The following is a 17,814-nucleotide window of genomic DNA, read 5'->3' on the forward strand; positions in this document are numbered from 1 at the left end:
CGTTATGTCCATTCTTGGGAGAACCTTACAAATGTGGATGACAGAGACAAAGCCCTCTGATAACATGGGGTCAACAGGATACACAAGGGGCCAGATTCCCCACTTATCAACTGCTAAACTCAACTCCTGAGAAACGGGTCCTTTCTGCTGTCTGTGATCAACTAAGATTATGAAGCAACGATATTTACCCACCTGGCAAGGTAAGGCAGCTCGTGGAGCTAGTGCTTGGGGCTGGTGAGCCATGAGAATGTTTCTTTGTGCCTGTAAAGAGGAAAGAGAGGATGAGAAAGAATAGGATTGTGGACAGACTTTTCAGACCGGTAAATGCTCATGTGCAATGTTATCAAATGATCCAAAAGTTTGGGTCTGAAGACAACACTGAGAAGAAGGTTGGGTGATGGTGTGGGAGCAAAGCAGGGCATAGTCCATGGTCCAGTAAAGCCAGGAGCACAGCCTTTACCTCTGTGCGAGTGATGGTTCTCGGTCTCCAGACTGGTCTGAGCAGGCGTGCACTTTAGGATCACCAGGGAAGCGTTCTAAATATGCAGTTACCTGAGCACCACACCCAGAGATTCTGTGTTCATTGTACTGGGCTGGAGCTCTGGCATCCGGATTTTCAAAGCCCACCCCAGGTGATGCTAATGTGCATCCAGAGTGGAGAACTGCTGCTGTGAAAGGGAAAGTTCTGGATTTAGAAGTGAGAAGTCAGGGGTTTGTCTCTGCTTTGTCCCTATAGCCTTTACTCCCTATTGGACCTCAAGCAACAAACTTGATTTCTCTGGAACCTCTGAAGAGCTGTGAAGATGAAGTCTTCATCTGCAAAATGAGGGAAATAACAACTACGTCTAAGTGTTCTGGCGAGAAATAAAGGAAGCGAGGTGAATTGTTCTGCAAAAGAACATTTACACATATGTGTGTGTGTGTATGTTTGTATATATATAATATATGCCTATACACACATACATGTATATATTATTTTATACATAAATATACGTATACACATAAAATGCACATACACATATATACATATATATTTTATCTATAAATGCAAATATTATTTGTTTATTCATTCGTTTCTTTATTTGGCCATACAGAGTGGGGCAAAAGAGGCCTGAAGGCCAGAATCCAGCAACATGACAAATGCCTGGAGTCTGAGCTGGCAGAAAAGCAGAGAGAATTCTCAGGCAGAGGGTAGGCACGATTTAACGTCAAGTTATTTGTCACAAGTCCCCTGAACCTACGCAAACTTTTTGTAAAGGCTACTTTCCATGCAGGGGCCTGGTGTGAGTGGAGGTTGTGCTAGTCTGAGTGAACACAGTCATGGGCAAAGATAACGAGAAGACACACTGACTGATCTCGACCTCAGACGAAGTAGGAACTTGGGGTCCAGGCGAGGGATAAGCTTTCCCAACCCCGGAATACCTGGTGACATGTGAAGATATACACTAGGGATGGTGTTTGAGACTGTTCCATTTTAGTCTTAAAGAACAGGGTACTACCCTTGACATTCTGTGTTACTGTTAATTATTATTATTATCATTATTATTATTATTATCAGTGGAAGTACCATTAATAGTGTTAGTAGTAGTAATAATAATAGTAAAAATAGAGAACACGAAATTAATCCAAATACCTCAGACCCACAAAAACTGTTAATTTGCACGAGGTGAGAGAAGTGGTATCTGGCAGAACTTTTAGGTCTTCATTTTCCAGATCTTGTAGATGCCCTGAATGTAAGAGTTGGGGGATTTTTATAAATATGGCTTCCAGGGTCATTTGCTGACCCACTGAAGGGGAACCTCCAGGGAATGAAGCCACAAGTTTGCAGGTCAACACGTTCCCCAGGTGAGTCTAATGATCATCCATCATATGGGGGTGCTGAGACACTAGAGGTAAAAAGATTTACCCAAAGGGATAAGTGGGGTCCGGCCAGGGCTGCCTCACTGCACAGCTCCAGGGGGTGCCACTCACATTGTATCCTACAGGAAGAATGGTGGACCTGAGTGTATAACAAGCCAGTCCCGATCAAAGGCACTACCAGGGTGCAGATCCATAGCCATTCCTGACCCACCAGAAACAACCTGTGTCCCACTGGATCTGCCTCCACGGTGGGGAAGCCAATGATTCAAAGTGTTTATCCCTCCACTCACGGGATGTTTCACTTGTCTCACTGTCCCTTTCAGATAGGGTTTCTCTCGACAGATGCACACTGATATTTTGTCACATCATTCTTTGCTGTCCTGTGCATGGTAGGATGTTTAGCAGCATCCCTGACCTCTACCGCTAGGTGTCAGCAGCAAATCCCCTCCTCACCCCCCCACCAAGCCCTCCACCGTCATGATAATCAAAAATGTCCTCCAGACACTGACAAATGTCCCCTAGGAACAAAATTGCCCTCCGTTAAGAACCATTGCTTTAGGAAGGAGGCAGAGTTTAGGGTTTTTTATTCAGAGCTGTGACACACAATTTGGCCACTTGGTCATTAGCATCTGTCACTGTCACATATCAGGCAGCTACCATGTTCTAGGCACCGTATTAGTAATGGGCAGTTAAACGTACGTTAGTTATCTTTTCTGATACTAACTCTCTGATGATAGAATGATTCCTTATTTATGGAATTTGGAGACAAAGTGTAAGTAATTTTCACAGAGTTACTGAATGTTGGGGGGCAAAATTTAAGCCAAGATCCTTCAGAGTTTAAACCTAGAGAAATGTTTCCCAATGACTCTTGCTATTTCTTGACCAATCCGTTATTCAGGTTTCCTTCAGGTGCCTTCTTCCTAAATTTGCCTACACATAAGAACTACCTGGGATTATTAACAAAAAGGAAAAAAACCCCAGATTCCCTAGCCCAGCCAAGCGCTAGTGAGCCAGCATTTCTGGAGGGGCATGGATCTTTCACAAGTGTCCCAGGTGATTCTGATCTTCAGGGAGGCTTGGAAAACCTTATGTGATAGAAATTTCCTTCTTTAACTGCTGGAAAATAGGGCACTCTGCTTTCCACAGATACCCTCATGAAGCGGAGAGATCAAATGTAATGTGACCTAAATGAGCACTTAAAAACCTGCAAAGCACTGAATGACGACAAGCTTTTAATGGTGTTACCTGTAGAAATGTTCACTATTGCCAGGTTATTTCATAGAAATGCTCGGCGCAATTAAAGTCACCTATCAAGGGACTTCCCTTGTAGTGCACTGGTTAAGAATCCACCTTCCGATGCAAGGGACACGGGTTCGATCTCTGGGCCGGGAAGATCCCATATGCCGTGGAGCAACTAAGCCCGTGCACCACCACTACTGAGCCTGCGCTCTACAGCCCGTGCTCTGCAACAAGAGAAGCCACCGCAATGAGAAGCCCGTGCACAGCAACGAAGAGTAGCCCCGCTCACCACAACTAAAGAAAAGCCCGCGTGCAGCAATGAAGACCCAACGCAGCCAAAAATAAATAAAAATAAAATAAATAATTTTTTTTTAAATGACCTATCATGAGCTTCCCAAAGCCTGAAGCTTGATGGCTTTTTCTTGGGGCAGCTTTTCATTCCCTTGGTGTCTCCTTTGCAGATAGTGAATGAGACAGAAAACTCTGGGGGCCGTGGGTCAGTGGAAAAGCAGAGCTGCAAGCCCTCTGCCAATGCGGTTATTTTCTCTGTATGCTTGACGAAATGCCCAATATATCAGGAAAAGGGAGAAACCACGTGCGCCTCTCCTAATCGTGAGTCACAAACAGGTAGCAGGCAGAGACGCATAAAATAAAACTGTTGCCAATTTCTCCAGACCATCAGGTAGCCCCATGGACCATTGGGGGTGGTTAGGCTCTGAATCAGCCTCCCCTGGGCTCCCTGTTAAGTCAGGTTGTGTCCCTGAAATCATTTTCCACTCCATAGCCACCAAATAACCAATCACTTTACTCAAAGTTCCGTTTGTGGGAATAATAGCTTACCTAAGTTTCATTTTCTACGCAGCTTATCTAAGTTTCATTTTCTAAAACCCTTCACCCTCCCTTGCTCCCATTCCCAGGGAACACATCAGAAATTAAGCTGGAAGATCCACGTCCAGATCAGGTTTCAAACTGACCCTTACTGTTCCAGGCTGGTGGACACTAGACCTTATTCTGGGATTTATTGTAGAAATCTACCTGGGATGCTGCTCCATGAGTGACTCAGAATTCACTCTTTCAGTGCTTTTCATTCCTGGCTCCACATTAGGATGGTCTGGGGAGTTCTAAAGAAAATATGCTGATACCTGGGCCTCCCCCTAGACATGCTGTTTCACTGATCTAGGATGGGGCCCGGGTGAGCCTGTCTGCAGCCAGGAGTGAGAAGCAGTGTACCCAGTGAATACCTGTGGAAGACATTTCTTTCAGCTGTAAGGGAAGCGTTCTTTCTTCTGATGAACTGGCGTGCTTTATCCTCATGAATGATGTGAATCTTGTAAATGGTTTCTTTTCATTTTTATTTAGGTTTCCCGGAAACTCAGACCCAATTTATGATCTAACGCTGGGAACTGGGGAGGCCTATTCAGCCTGCATGACCGTACACTAACGTTTGCCCTGTTTGACTCAATCTACACTAGCTTGACTTCCTGCCTCTGGTTTTATTCTGCAGTCTTCATTTTTTAAAGGTAAATTGGTTACATTTATGTGATTTTAGACTTCTGAAATATTTTGTAAATGAGGTAAGGAAAATAAAAACATGAATAAACAACTACATCAGCTCTGACATTGTTCCATTTTCCTCATCTATAAAAATTTAAAAACATCGATTTCAGGATGTCATTGTGAGGACCAAGTGAGAGAACTTAGCAAACTGAAGTGTGATAGAGTGTGTGTTATTAGTTTATATTCAAAAGAAAGGGGTGTGTGTGTGTGTGTGTACAGTAGCTAATATGTCATCTTTGGGAGAGAGGCACCTTAAGGTCACGCATTACACTGTCCTTGACCCAGAGCATGTGAATGTTCAAGGAGTAAACAACCCAATCAGTCAGCTCGGGGCAGAGATGTCAACACAGCAGCTTGTGTGACTGGAAGTATCTTTTGACAAACGAATAGCTTTCAGATATTTCAAATTAATGTCCTTGGTTGGTTCAGCTACAGGGCAACAAATCCAATTCATCAGGAGTCTGGAGAAGAGGACAGTGATGAAAGTGACAACCAAGGCTTCCTGCCTTGGGGCAAATACACACACCTAAGACTCAGGACGTGAGGTTAGCACTAAACCCAATGATTGGCAACTTGACCTCAAGTAATTTCCCTCTGCAAAGTAAGATTAGCACGGCCAGGCCTAAGCCTGCCGGGAAAGGCGATTTAAAAGCCCTTGAGACCTAGCATCATCGTTAGTAATGGTCCAACAATAGCAATGTTGTTACAACACAAGCAGGTCCTAAGGCAGAAGTGGGTGCTGAAGGATTAAGGTAGGAAAAGTGTCTGTCAGCCTACTGTGCATTTTCACTCTCTTTTAGCCTATTGCAGTGTCTGCCTTTACGATACCCACAACATTTGATAGCCGTTGCTGAGCACATCCATCAACATTTTCTCTGTGTTCCATTTAGGGGGTGGCAGAGATCAATGAGCTAAATGAATCGTTATCTTTGCCCCTTTGCAGCCTTGAAAAAAGGGCATCAAGAGAAGTCCACGTTCTGCTCAGGGCTGTGGAATCTCTGAAAGTTTGGAGGGCTTCAAGCGCACCTCCTGTACTTTCCTAAGAGTTGTTTTCCAACAGTGTATAAGCTAGAGCAGCAGAGTCAGAGTGTTTGATAACATTTCTCCTCCACAATACATGAATACCATGCTTTCTTTTGTGTGACCTGATCTCTATGCATCACAAAGAACAATGATCAAAAACATAAGAGCTATTCAGACATGCAACGTTATATGCTATTTAAATATGGCCGTTTTAATATCTGAATATGCCTTGGGATTGGGTATATGAATGAGGAGTCTGAAAAAAGGTCCACGACCTTTGACCCAGTATTCTAAGAATTCTTCCAATGGAGATATTCAGAAATGCGACAAAGGCTTATGTACAAAGAGCCCCGCTGCTGTTATTTACAACTTCAGAAAATAAAAGCATATAACTTAATTGTCCAACAGCAGACAGGTAGTTAAGTAAACTTCACTAGAGCCACAAAATGAAAAATTATGTTGCAATTGAAATTATATTAGTAAAGAGTTTTTTTAAATGGGTAATGCTTACAATCCAATGTTATGAGAACAAACCATAATACAAAATTAAATATATTGTACTGTATGGCCTCAACTGTGCAAAAACACATAGCAAAAGACCATTGGGAAGTAAAGAACTGACAGTGAATGGGGTATTACAAGTGATTTAAATTTTATTATACTTCTCTGTATTTTTCAAAATAAGTTCTGTTTTTTGCTCTCAGGAAAAAAAGGGAATTGAAAAAAAAGTGTCTCAACGCATGGCCGCTTGGGAGGAACATCCCAGCCTCTTTAGTCAGTAATTACCCAGCGGAGTTACTGCAGAGGAACAACATACAGAGGTGGTCCAGATAAGGGGGTGGTACTTGTATAATATGCACCATCACCACTAGAGGTGCCTCTTAGTGGCTGGTTTGAAGGCTGGACGCCATTCACTATATTAAACCATGTATGTATGCTCACAAATAGGGGTAATGGCTAGTCCCTAGTCAGACTCCCTATGTTTGTAGCTGGGGAGAAAGAAAATATTGCCAGGTAGCCCTTTCTACCTGAGGGAGAAAGAAAAGGAAAAAATGTTTGGAATTCAAAAACTAGCATCGTAGGAATGTAAAACCGTATCATGGTACCCAGAAGAAAACTGAACATGTGGAAGCCAGCCTAATTCCTGGAACACTGACATTTCTTATGCCTCCAAGGAGCTTCTGATAGCCCATCCACTCATCCCTCAAAAAAGATTATATGAGACGTGATACACTGTGTATATCTTCAGTGTGCAGGCAAAAGCACTTGGTACCTGGATATTGCTTGGCATTTGGAAGAATACAAAAGAGACAGATGGTTGAGTGAGTCTGGACAGCCTCCCATCTGGGACAGAACATTGACAACAATGAAAAACATTAAAGGAAAGAAAAACAGCCTTTTCATTTTTCAAATTTCAATAGAGAGGTTAACTCATTGTTTTTATTTGGTAATCAGAAGAACATACAAGTACTTATTCATTACTAGATGCCGGGGGAAAATTATACATTGAGGGACTGTCAGCCTCATCTGTGCAATAAAGATTTACAATAAACACATAATTTACTGAGAGCAGTTTAGCATATTCTGTTTTACATGAATCCCTATGATTTATTTTTGCATTTAGAGATGTGAGGCTATGGCATTTGAATAGTTTCTTTTAGTACAAACCAGCATCACAGGGAACAAAACACTTTTCTTAAAATGGATGGTCATTCTCTTGCAAATTGCAACCTGCATTTTATCTGCTAAAAACATATTTCACATCATGGAAGTACATTCTATCACTGCCATAAAACACAGACAAAGTCCATTTTATCATCTTCCCTTTTGGAAGAGCTTTCTCAGAACATATCTAGAAATATCTTCCTTATTCCTGAAAAGAACTATTTATTCAGCATGATTTGGGTTGAGGTTCGGGGTTTTGATTCTGCTTGCCTCCCTCTTTTGAGTCTTGTTAAACATTCTTGATTTTAATCCAGACATCTCCCCGAAATCCAGCTGAACAGCAGCAAGATCTCAGGCTGAGGAGGTGAGCTGAGTTGGTGGCCAGTGCCCTAGTATGGAAAGGTCTAGAGACCCATGGTGAGGGCTTAACATCCTAAGGAGAAAAACCCTGTACAAAAATTGTGCCGTAGACTGAGAAGAGATAATAAGAGCATTATATTAGGCTCAAGGTGAGTCACCTTACTTTGGGTAATGGATATCCCATGAGGATTTCCTTTTTCCTGCTTCCTTTCCCCAAACTATTCCCTCCTCCCCATCTACCCATACCCCATCCCTGGCCCACAACCTTTCCTCATGTGGATCACACTGGAAGAAGATAATTTTGTTTTTTCCATTATTTTGTGTTTCCATGTGCTAAAAAGATGCTGCAAGCAGAATGGCTTGCCTGGACAGAGGCAAAAGAAGGAATTTGCAAAAGGTATAAAAATGAGAGAAGAAAATAAGGAGAGAGAAAAAGTATGAAAAAGCGAGAGAATGCTTAGATTAGGTAGAGGGAGGAATCTGGCTGTACATAGGGCACCAGAGCTGATAAAAACCTAACTGAGCTCTACAAATGAAAATAGCAAATATTAAAAAAATTTTTTTACAGCATATAAAATTTTATAAAAATATCATCAAAGCAAGAAAAAAGGAAAATTTATACAGTTCTATCTCTAGAATCAGTTACTGGACAATACCTATGGCTGTAGATTTTTACTATAAATCTATGTTTATTGGTGTGCAACTATATTCTGTACCATCACACATATATCCACTCAAAGACAAGGACACTAGTACACAAATACCTACCCCAGGACAGATCACCACAGAGAAGCAAAAACTGTACAAGGTTATGCCTCCAGGGCAATCTATTGAAAAGCCATTCCATAGCCATTGGGTTTTCATGGGCTTTATTTTAAATGAGTTCTCCTGTACTGTAACCTGACAGAGAGATGCTTCTGTTGTCCAAAAGCCAGCTTCCATGAAGATACTTGGGTGAGGTTCAGCAAACATGACTGAAGCTGACCAAAGCTGACAGCCTCCAAGATGGCAATGACTGACCTACTACAGCAAGCATTAAGCCCCAGAAATGGTGAGATCTCCTCAATGGAGGCTAAGTGCGCCCTGAGTGAGGTGAAGGGCCCACACACCACTCCTTGGTTCAGTGGATGGCTATCTAGGCTGGGTTCAAGTTCATTTAGTGAAGCCAGCCATTGTCAGTGTCAGTCCATTTCTGCTTGAGAACAGAAGCCAGAATAAATGTCAATTCATTTCAAATATGTTTGCCAATATTTTAAAGAAAAAAATGGATGAGGTGGAGGGGCATTAGTTAAAATAATCAGGACTTAATAATGTTGAAATTCACTTTCATGAACCTTTCAGTCCGGGTCTCCCACTGCACCCCACTCTTGTTCAATGTAAAAACAAGATATTCTTTTGATGAAACAATCCTTGTTTATTGCAGATTTCCTGGAGGAGCATCCAGGCTTTTGCAAATGTCCAATGAAAACATCCAGAGGACTTCTTCCCATTTTCTGAACTTTCCTGGACCCAAATTCACTTATCAGATGAACCCTGTCTAATGTCCTACAGGCTCTGTTACCATTCTAATTCTGCCATCATCTCTGTGCCCACCAGTGTGCTTGATGAGAGGAAACCTTAACAACTGACATCTGGTCTTGGCAGATAATGTGTCTCTTGGTTCTCAGAGAGATATTTTATACAAATATTGTGCTGTTCATTACAATTTTTTCAAGTTCATTTTCTAAATGATAATGAGGCCTTTAATCATGGATCACTATCAATGAATTACATATATTACTTTCCACTTATTCACAAAGAAGACCCAGTATAACATCATTATTGCAATGTTATTTCTTTAACATCCAACTGTGCTGTGGTTCAGTACTATACCGACCATAATATTGGCAGAGCACCGATTCCCCATGCTGCACATATAGATGCTTTTACTCGCTTCAAGAAAGTCTATTTTGGATTTTAAATATTACAACTTGGATTATAAATAAATCCACTGGTAATGGTGTCATCATCCCTTTTGGAAGTGAATTTTCATATAAATCCTGTTTTGGTTTGTTTCTGTTTTTTCATTTGTTTGTTTTTCTTAAACCCCCAAACCACAGAGAAGTTTTATTCTCATAAACTTGGCACTGCTAATTTCCCCCATACTACTTGCAATTTCCTGTCCCTTATAATAAGCTATTTGTGTCACTAGGGTATGTCTGCACATACTTAGAAGATAAGCCTTTAGCAATACACTGACATACAGAAGCTGTTGAGTGCGTTTTCAGGTAAACTTGAACTTTGCACTCACAGGTGGCTAGTGGAATTCAGCTGGACAGTTCTGCATGTGTTTCCTGAACGCTGACTGTATGCCAGGCACTGTGGTGGGCCAGTGGTGCAAATCCTGTTGGGATGTGTGGGAATCTTGCAACCAGAATGAAGTTTATTTCCTAAAATCCCCTTTATGGGGGACATAATGCTACATACATAGGTTTTAATCTCAGAATCTTCTCTATCTCATTATGAGAAGAAGATTTTGTGCCTTTTTTCTTTTGTTTTCCTCCTTACTCCATGGGGAATGTTATGAAGTCATTTCTACCATGTAAGTCTCTGCTGAAAGGTTAAGAATAGAAGAAAACATATTACATGTTCTTCCTATCTATCTATCTAAAGAAAATTCATCCATGACAGAAGTGACATTAAAAGACCAGCAACCTTACTCCTAAAATATGGATTACAAAATTGGTCTCCATCTTTTTATTTGCTGTCTCACATCCTGTGATAATATTGCTCTTTACTTTCTATTTTTCATATTTACTAGAGGCATCACTTCAGGTGGAAAATATAATATAATGGCTTTAAATCTGCAAATGAAATGAACAGGTGCACTAGATAGTTCTTTGGCTCTCAGATGTCTAGATATCATTTTATTGTTTAAGTATATCAGGTCCTAAATGGGATCCTGTCAGATGTCTTCAATGCTTTTTAAAAGCTCCAGGAATGAAATGGACATAGGAAGAAAATCCATTTGAATTTAATGGGTTAGAAATGAGTCTCTTGCCTGCTGCCATAAACAACTAGGGCTCATAACCTAAGAAAGGTGGGAGTGAATAAAAGCTGGAACAAAGACCCACCTATGGTTCGGTCATTATGGCAGCAAAACATACTGCATCAACAAAACTTGGCTGTAGAGCTAGTTGGTGACATGGGGGTCCAAACTCAAGGGCTAATTCCATTTGTCACTTTCTACCCAGGGACATGTAGAATTGGTGGTTTGTCAATGATGGGAATATCCCTAGTACTTTCCCCACATACCAGTTAATTCTTAACTCAGGTGTGCAAGCCTTTGCTTTTTAAGTGACAATGGGACACAGAGTAAGGTGTCACAATCCGTGCAATGGAAGAATGTGTCTTCCACTTCACTGCTCAACTTGGAAGAAGCTGTTTCAAGAGAATGGAAAGACCACAGCAAGTGAGCTAGAGCTCTGGAAATACTGTTCTTCCAGTTAATACTGTTGTCTTACCAGCTCTAGTATCAATTTATAGCACAGTAATACATTGTTTTTTATTTTAAAAAATAGATAATTATGCTTTTTTACTCAAAGTCCCTTCAAAACACTTTCTAAGGATTTAAAAATAAGAGTTACACGGTGCTTTTGTTTTTCCACGCTGAGAGTTCCAAGCAGAGTGCTATCCTGAATAAAATTCTCTTCCCACCTTTTTCCAGCTAAATTAATGACAAAGCAAATGTAAAACATTTCCATCTTTATTGGTGCTAGAAAAAACGGCTATATTCCTATTTCTTTTTCAAATATTGTTTAGTCTTGATTGAATATAAAAGGGAAGCTGTACCTTTCTATTTTGATTGGTTGCAAAGCTCTACATAGAAAAATACAGAATTGAAGTGAGGTCAAAAGTTCAGGTTCCAAGGTCAAGAACTGACACGCACTGGTTGTATTTCACTTCTATTTAAAACCACCTCAAAGAGCATAGTTTGCAAATCGATGTCCCATGCATTGAATGCAGTTCATAGGGATGTTTTCTTTGGCCAGCACAGTGTTTGTAAGTTTCTGAATTAGTTGCCAATATTAAAAAATTTGGAGGGGGTTTACATAAAATCTTAGGTATCTAGGACACTCATTCCCACGTAGCACTGATCCCGTAGCTGCCAGCCACTGCCCCCTTGGGGCAGTGCATGCCCTCCCCACTTCCTCCCTACTGTTCCTCACTGGCTCTCTGATACCCAGGCCCACGATGAATTGCCATTTATCGCAATCATTCTGATATTATAGCTTGCTGTACTCATTTACTTGACCTGCTGAGCTCCTGTTTTGAATTTGTGACCACGTGACTTACTGTGGTCACTGTTAGCAAAACAAGAAGATCAACAGAAAAATCCGTGTTATTACCAAGCAAAATGGAAATCTGATCTAAGAACGCTGCTCGAATATCAGTACACGACTGTGCATTCCACACCACAGAGTTCTCCAGATCTTTCTGTTGGGGAATATTTCAGTGAGACAAAAGGCCTGGTAGACTACATACCCAGTCTCCTTTCTGTCTGAAGAAATACCACCATTTTGCCTTAGCACTGAGAGGAGTTTTTAAATGTTTGTTTTCATGTTTTCAATGTGGAAATTAAATCTGCAACGAGGAATACAGTTAAGCCTACCATCCAGCTCTCTCTCTCTTCGTATTTGTATTCCTCTTCCATCACCAGCCTATTCATGTGATTTACCCTTAGGAAGGACTCAAAGATTCCTCTGTGAACCACAACTCCATTTTAAGAATCAGTTTCATTCAAATCACACCACTTAGATCCACAAAATTCCTTGACTTGCACTCCACTGGATCCCATTCTTGATTTGGTTTCAGGGGGCTGTGTTTTTCGTCTCTTTCCCTGTGACATCCACTATTCTTATTTTTGATTCGTGCTATTAATCATCTCCTATCTGGTACTTCTAAAGGCTCATTAAAATGAAAAAAAAATTATTGGACATATCTCCCTGATACTAATTCCCTTAGCACTTCCCTGAATAGAAGGAAGAGCAATTAGGTCAAACCATAAATATTCAAAAGAAGAGGACCAGCCAGTGGTAAAAATTTCAGTAACCACTTAGTCATGGATGCTACTCAATGAAAACACTGGGTTTCCCACCTGAACAATATGGTCATGAGCTGAAACATTCAGGTTTGTATTAATGAATGCACAGGTAAATTAAGCATCAAATAAAGAAGAGGAAAATCTCCTTTTTTATAAAACAGAAAGTATTTCATATCATACAAATGGAAAGAAAAGCATGGGAACAATTTCTAAGTCTGAAAGAAAACTGGAGAGAAAGAACGTTCCTGACTCAGGAAAGGAACAACCAGAGACTGAAATCATCATCTTAGCTGCGATGAAGGCCAGCTTGGCTGCATCCACCATCAGCAACCAGTGCAAAAATAACAACACATAAAGAAATACAGTGGCAATTCCTGTGTGTGTGGCTTTCTCAGGCCTCTCTCAGCGTTTCCAGGATGTCCGTTCAGGCCAAACAGGTGCCTTGAAAGCCAGGGCATTAGCAAAGGATTTTGAGGAAGTCCCTTCATGTGTTTCTGTTTGTGCAAAAATCGGAAGTTGTGTTGTTTGCTTGGGCTGGGGGGATTCCCCCAGAGTTCTAAGACCTCAAACCAGCTCCCAGAAAGTCATCTCCTGGGAGGAGATGGCATGAGAGAAGGCCAAGTGCAGGGGTGGGGCTTGTTTTTGAAAGTTGTACACCTTCCCCAGATACAGGTCTTTGTGGAAGGAGAAGAGAATGAAGAAGCTCAGCTAAAATGATGCAAGACATTGGCAGCCTCTCTTATTGTCTACGAGTTGTGTTTTACTCTTCTGAATCTGAAAAAAAGAAAAAGAAAAAGAAAAGTGTCAATGCTGCCTTTCCCCCCCTTCTCAACCCTCCAGGTGTGAGAAGAAAATCTGAGGGACAAAAAAAAGAGGGATCAATTACACATTTCAATGCTAGTCACTGCTGTCTCCTTTGTAACACAATCCTTCTATTCATAAAGGGGAAATCTCAGTGGAGAATTTTAAACACTGGTTACATTGGAAGGCTTAATAGTTGCTTTAAACTGAAGCATCAAATATTTGGTTCATGCAGTATGGGTTTTAAGATGCCTTATTTTGCAATCAGGATGACAGTGACTGCCAGATCTGATCTGGTCAATTTGCCTCAGGGGTCAGTGGGACTGGAAGAAATTGGATTCATCTAATCCCAATCATTTCCATACCAAAGCAACGTTCCTCTATCAGGATTCATAGCTATCTGCAGGAAGATGTTCTGCCCCAGACTATCGACTCCTTGAAGGCAGGGAAAATATCTTATCTTTATAACTCTTTTTGCATGTAGTGCAATGCCTGACACACAGCATATGCTTAACAAATGTTTCCCAAAAAGATTCAAAGCAAGATGCGCCCCAACTGAAATCACTGTGCAAATGGATAAATCACCTGAAGTCTCTACGGGGCCTAGAGTGAGGTGGTAGAAGAAGACAAAGATTGAAACAGGACTCATTAATGGAAATAAACAATCTTGGATTTTTTTTTCACCTGGCTTATTCGATAACATGTAACCTCAACAGACTTGGACAGGATTTTTAAAAAGCAAACAAACAAAAATTATTATGGTTGCTTCCCCTACGTGCTGTGTGCTCTCCAAGTCAGCATGCCTCAGAGAGGATTCCCTCCTACGCAAGGTTCCAGAGGGATAGGAGACTTTAAAAAGAATAACATCATCATCTCCAGAAATGTTAGGAGTCACTAGAGGACAAGGAAATTTTCCATTCAACTTTAAAGACTTAACACTCTCCTAAATAAGACTTGGTCGAAATTAGGTACAAACCAGTTGGGAGACAGGAGAGCCCTTTCCGATCTATTGTAATTATGGTCAATTCTCAAATTTTCAGGGGCCACTGATCCAGACCTCCTGTGGTTCCTCTTTCTTCATTCTGGTCTTGTGAGTGTTTACTCTCCATTAGCACCTTCACCCATTTTGGAGAAATAACAGAAAAAAGAAAAACTTCTGGCCAATCACTTTACTCTGATTCTAGTAGGATCGGTGAGGGAAGTTGCCGGTTGCCTCACTGGAACTTGCCAGGGAGGGAAAGAGGTGAAACAAAAGCTGAAATCATGGATTAGAAATTTTCCATTGTTTCTGATTGTCTCTAGGTAGTTTGGGCCACAAGGGAATTGCAAGACAGGGCCCGTTAGTGCTCTGGCCCTGTCATTATCAATTTGGGGTCATAGGTAATGAGACTCCTTTTAGATGGTCATTATAGCATTAGTCACCTTAAGAGATGTCCCCAGGCCCTCACATATAAAACCCAATATATTGTTATGATGATATAAGGTTAATCTCCTACTAAATGATAGATTGGTCGGAAGGAAGTGAGGACAGATAGCTGGAGATGGCTGACAAGGATCACTGTTACACCCAGTGAGCTCCAATTTGCCAAGAAGGAAAGTGATGCACCTCCTGTGTCATAGAGCCTGGGTTAGCAGAGGCCCGCTGTCCAGACGGCTGTGTCCCAGAGATGGAAGAGGTACATCCAGGGTATGTGAATGGAACCCAAAGGCCCCTGAGAGGAGATCTTCCTCCCTTGCTAGTCATTGCTTATGGGTGAAATGGTGGAGTGGTCGGCAATGGATCTCTACCCTCCCCTCCTCGGCCTTCTGGTCAAGGGACAGAGGAAAGGAGTTGGTCAAGGAGTGGCAAAAAGGGGTAAATAAAGGCAGCCTGTATGTTTAAGCAGTGCCTGTGTTCACTGTCATTAAATACGACCAACATAAAAGAACAAGAGGCAGATACTCTGCAGCTGGGTCTGTGACCTGAGTGACTGTTCCCAGCCTTCCCAAACACGTTTTCTCTAAAAAACTCCCTGTTAGGGCACTCACCCCTGTGGTGGCTAGTATCATATCTATCTGCAGGAAGATATTCTACCTCAGACCGGAGACTCCGTGAGGGCAGGGAAAGTATCTTATTTATCTTTGTAACTCCTCTTGAATGTAGTATAATACCTGACACACAGCATATGCTCAACAAATCATTAGTTTTTCATTGAAAGGAAGTGAATTGAATAAGCGTGAGGTGGATGGGACAGATGAAGGTGTAATGATGAATAGGAAGTCTCCAACCTTTTTCTAATTCTGACTTTCATAGTGTGACGTAAAAAGGAAATCATAAGTACATTGATTTTACAATTTATTCAACAGCAAATTATGATATGTCAAAAATGTATACTCCTTATGAAGAAATAGCCCCACTGTGCATGGCTCTTTGTGGAACTAAGCTCCCAGAGAAAGAGCACCTGCCATCCAGGTGGCTTCGACATGGTTTGTCATTCTCCTTACTCCACACTTCCTCTCCTAAACTTCAAATGTCATAGACTTGCTCTGTTGTGTTTTGGTTTCGTGTATATGTTTTCAATGTAAACTAAAATTGCATAAGCATTTAAAACAAAAATTGGGTAAGACTACAAAGTATATAAAAATGAGGATCTAAAAACAAAGTGTGAGAAGTCGCTCTGTATTGATCCGATTTACACGACTATTTTTGTTACAGCTGCTTTGAATTCCATTGATTGTAAGTCTATGTTGGCTTTTTGGAGGCCACAAAAAGTGGTTAAACTCCCTCATCTTTTTAAGAGTGACTGATGAACTGAAATGGAAAATATCTTCACCCAACTTGAGAAAATTCAAGAAAATATCTAAATAAGTGCTATCTCTTCACCTGCCCCTGGAAGAAAGACTTCTCACATCTCATAGAGGGGCAGCCATGGGGGCTCTGAAGCCTGAAGTGTGTGGTGTACAAATTCACAGAAATGTATTTACTCTAAGGGAATGAATAGCAAAGAATGTTTCAGCAACTTAATTTAGAAAATAGGAGATGGAGACTTACAACAATGTGGCCTTACTCCTCCCTTCTCAGGCTACTCCTGAAGGTAAGTGGAGATGCTACAGAAAACCATTTGGTTTAAAGATAGTTGTTTTAAAAAGAGGCTTAAAGTTCAAGTTTGATTTGACTCTAAAAATGTGTTTAGCAATCATAATGTTTATTACTAGATCACAAGCTGACCATCTGTGAGGCAGCCCTCATAGAATCTGGCACTGGGTTTTAAAAACATCTGTAAACACTTTTATTTTGCATTTTCTTGGGTTTGATTTCTTTTACAGCCTGATTCAACTATCACCCAAGCTCAAAAGTAAGCTGACTTGGCTGAGCACAGAGCTGGGATTTAAACCAGATTTTCAAGTCCCAGAAACCCTTCCAGAGCTGCCTCTCTATGGAGTCAACTTTCTACAAAAACAACAAAGTGATACTGTAAGCAACAGAAAGAGTTGTAAAAGGCTAAATAGGAAACAAACAAACAAACAAAAAAACAGGGAAGAATAAATGTGGTAAAACCAAACCCATTTTAAATGTTGAGTAGTAGGATTTCTGTGGGGCTTATCAGCAGGTCTTGGTTTGGTTTTGTTTCTTAATAATGAGGAAATACTAAAAACAAACAAACAAACATTGTCTGAGAGATAGCTGTTAAGATTTACCCAGGCATTGTTTTCACTCTTCTAGGTCATAAGTGCAAGACAGATATTTTAAATGGTTACCACCAAATACCCCAACATATGCATCCATGCTTTCTCCTTGCCCCAAATGATAGAGGATATATTAGGATTATTCTATATTAATTTTACTGCATATAATACCAATGCTATAGCCCTGCTAAGATGGGTGGATTGTTGGATGGATGATGGATGGATAGAATAGATAAATAGATGATAGATAGATAAATTTGTAGGAATATAACTTCCTGAAACCTTGCCTATGCCATCATGTCCTAAAATTTGCCCACTGGATCCAAATATAAAGAATAAGAATAAGTACTGTACAAAGGGTAGTAGCATTGCATTTTTAACAGCTCTCTAGCTTGTGGGCGACTAGAAGAAAAAATGTCATTAACAATGGAGACATCTCTAGCTCCTGGTTTTGGCACATATTTCAAAGGCAGCTGTTATTTTAAAGAATTTTTTTATAATGTTAATAGAGTTTCTTTTGACAAATGTATTGTTACTTGTGTTTCTCCAATCACTTGCAA

The 17,814-nt window shown here is 40.8% G+C and overlaps 1 protein-coding gene across 5 annotated transcripts in view; it reads right to left on the reverse strand.

The window, feature by feature from the left end:
* The window catches only part of PDE1C (phosphodiesterase 1C), a gene marked incomplete at both ends in the record, with an annotated part of 532,083 nt that overhangs the window by 18,832 nt on the left and 495,437 nt on the right, over positions 1-17,814 (reverse strand). For all 5 annotated transcript variants that reach the window (XM_082632880.1, XM_082632883.1, XM_082632882.1 and 2 more), the window contains one exon: positions 193-261. In XM_082632880.1, the coding sequence (XP_082489006.1) occupies positions 193-261 (69 nt within the window). The remainder of the gene's footprint in view (positions 1-192; positions 262-17,814) is intronic.

This window comes from Mesoplodon mirus, assembly GCF_964341445.2.
Source record: "Mesoplodon mirus genome assembly, chromosome: 9".
Classification (NCBI taxonomy): Eukaryota; Metazoa; Chordata; class Mammalia; order Artiodactyla; family Ziphiidae; genus Mesoplodon; species Mesoplodon mirus.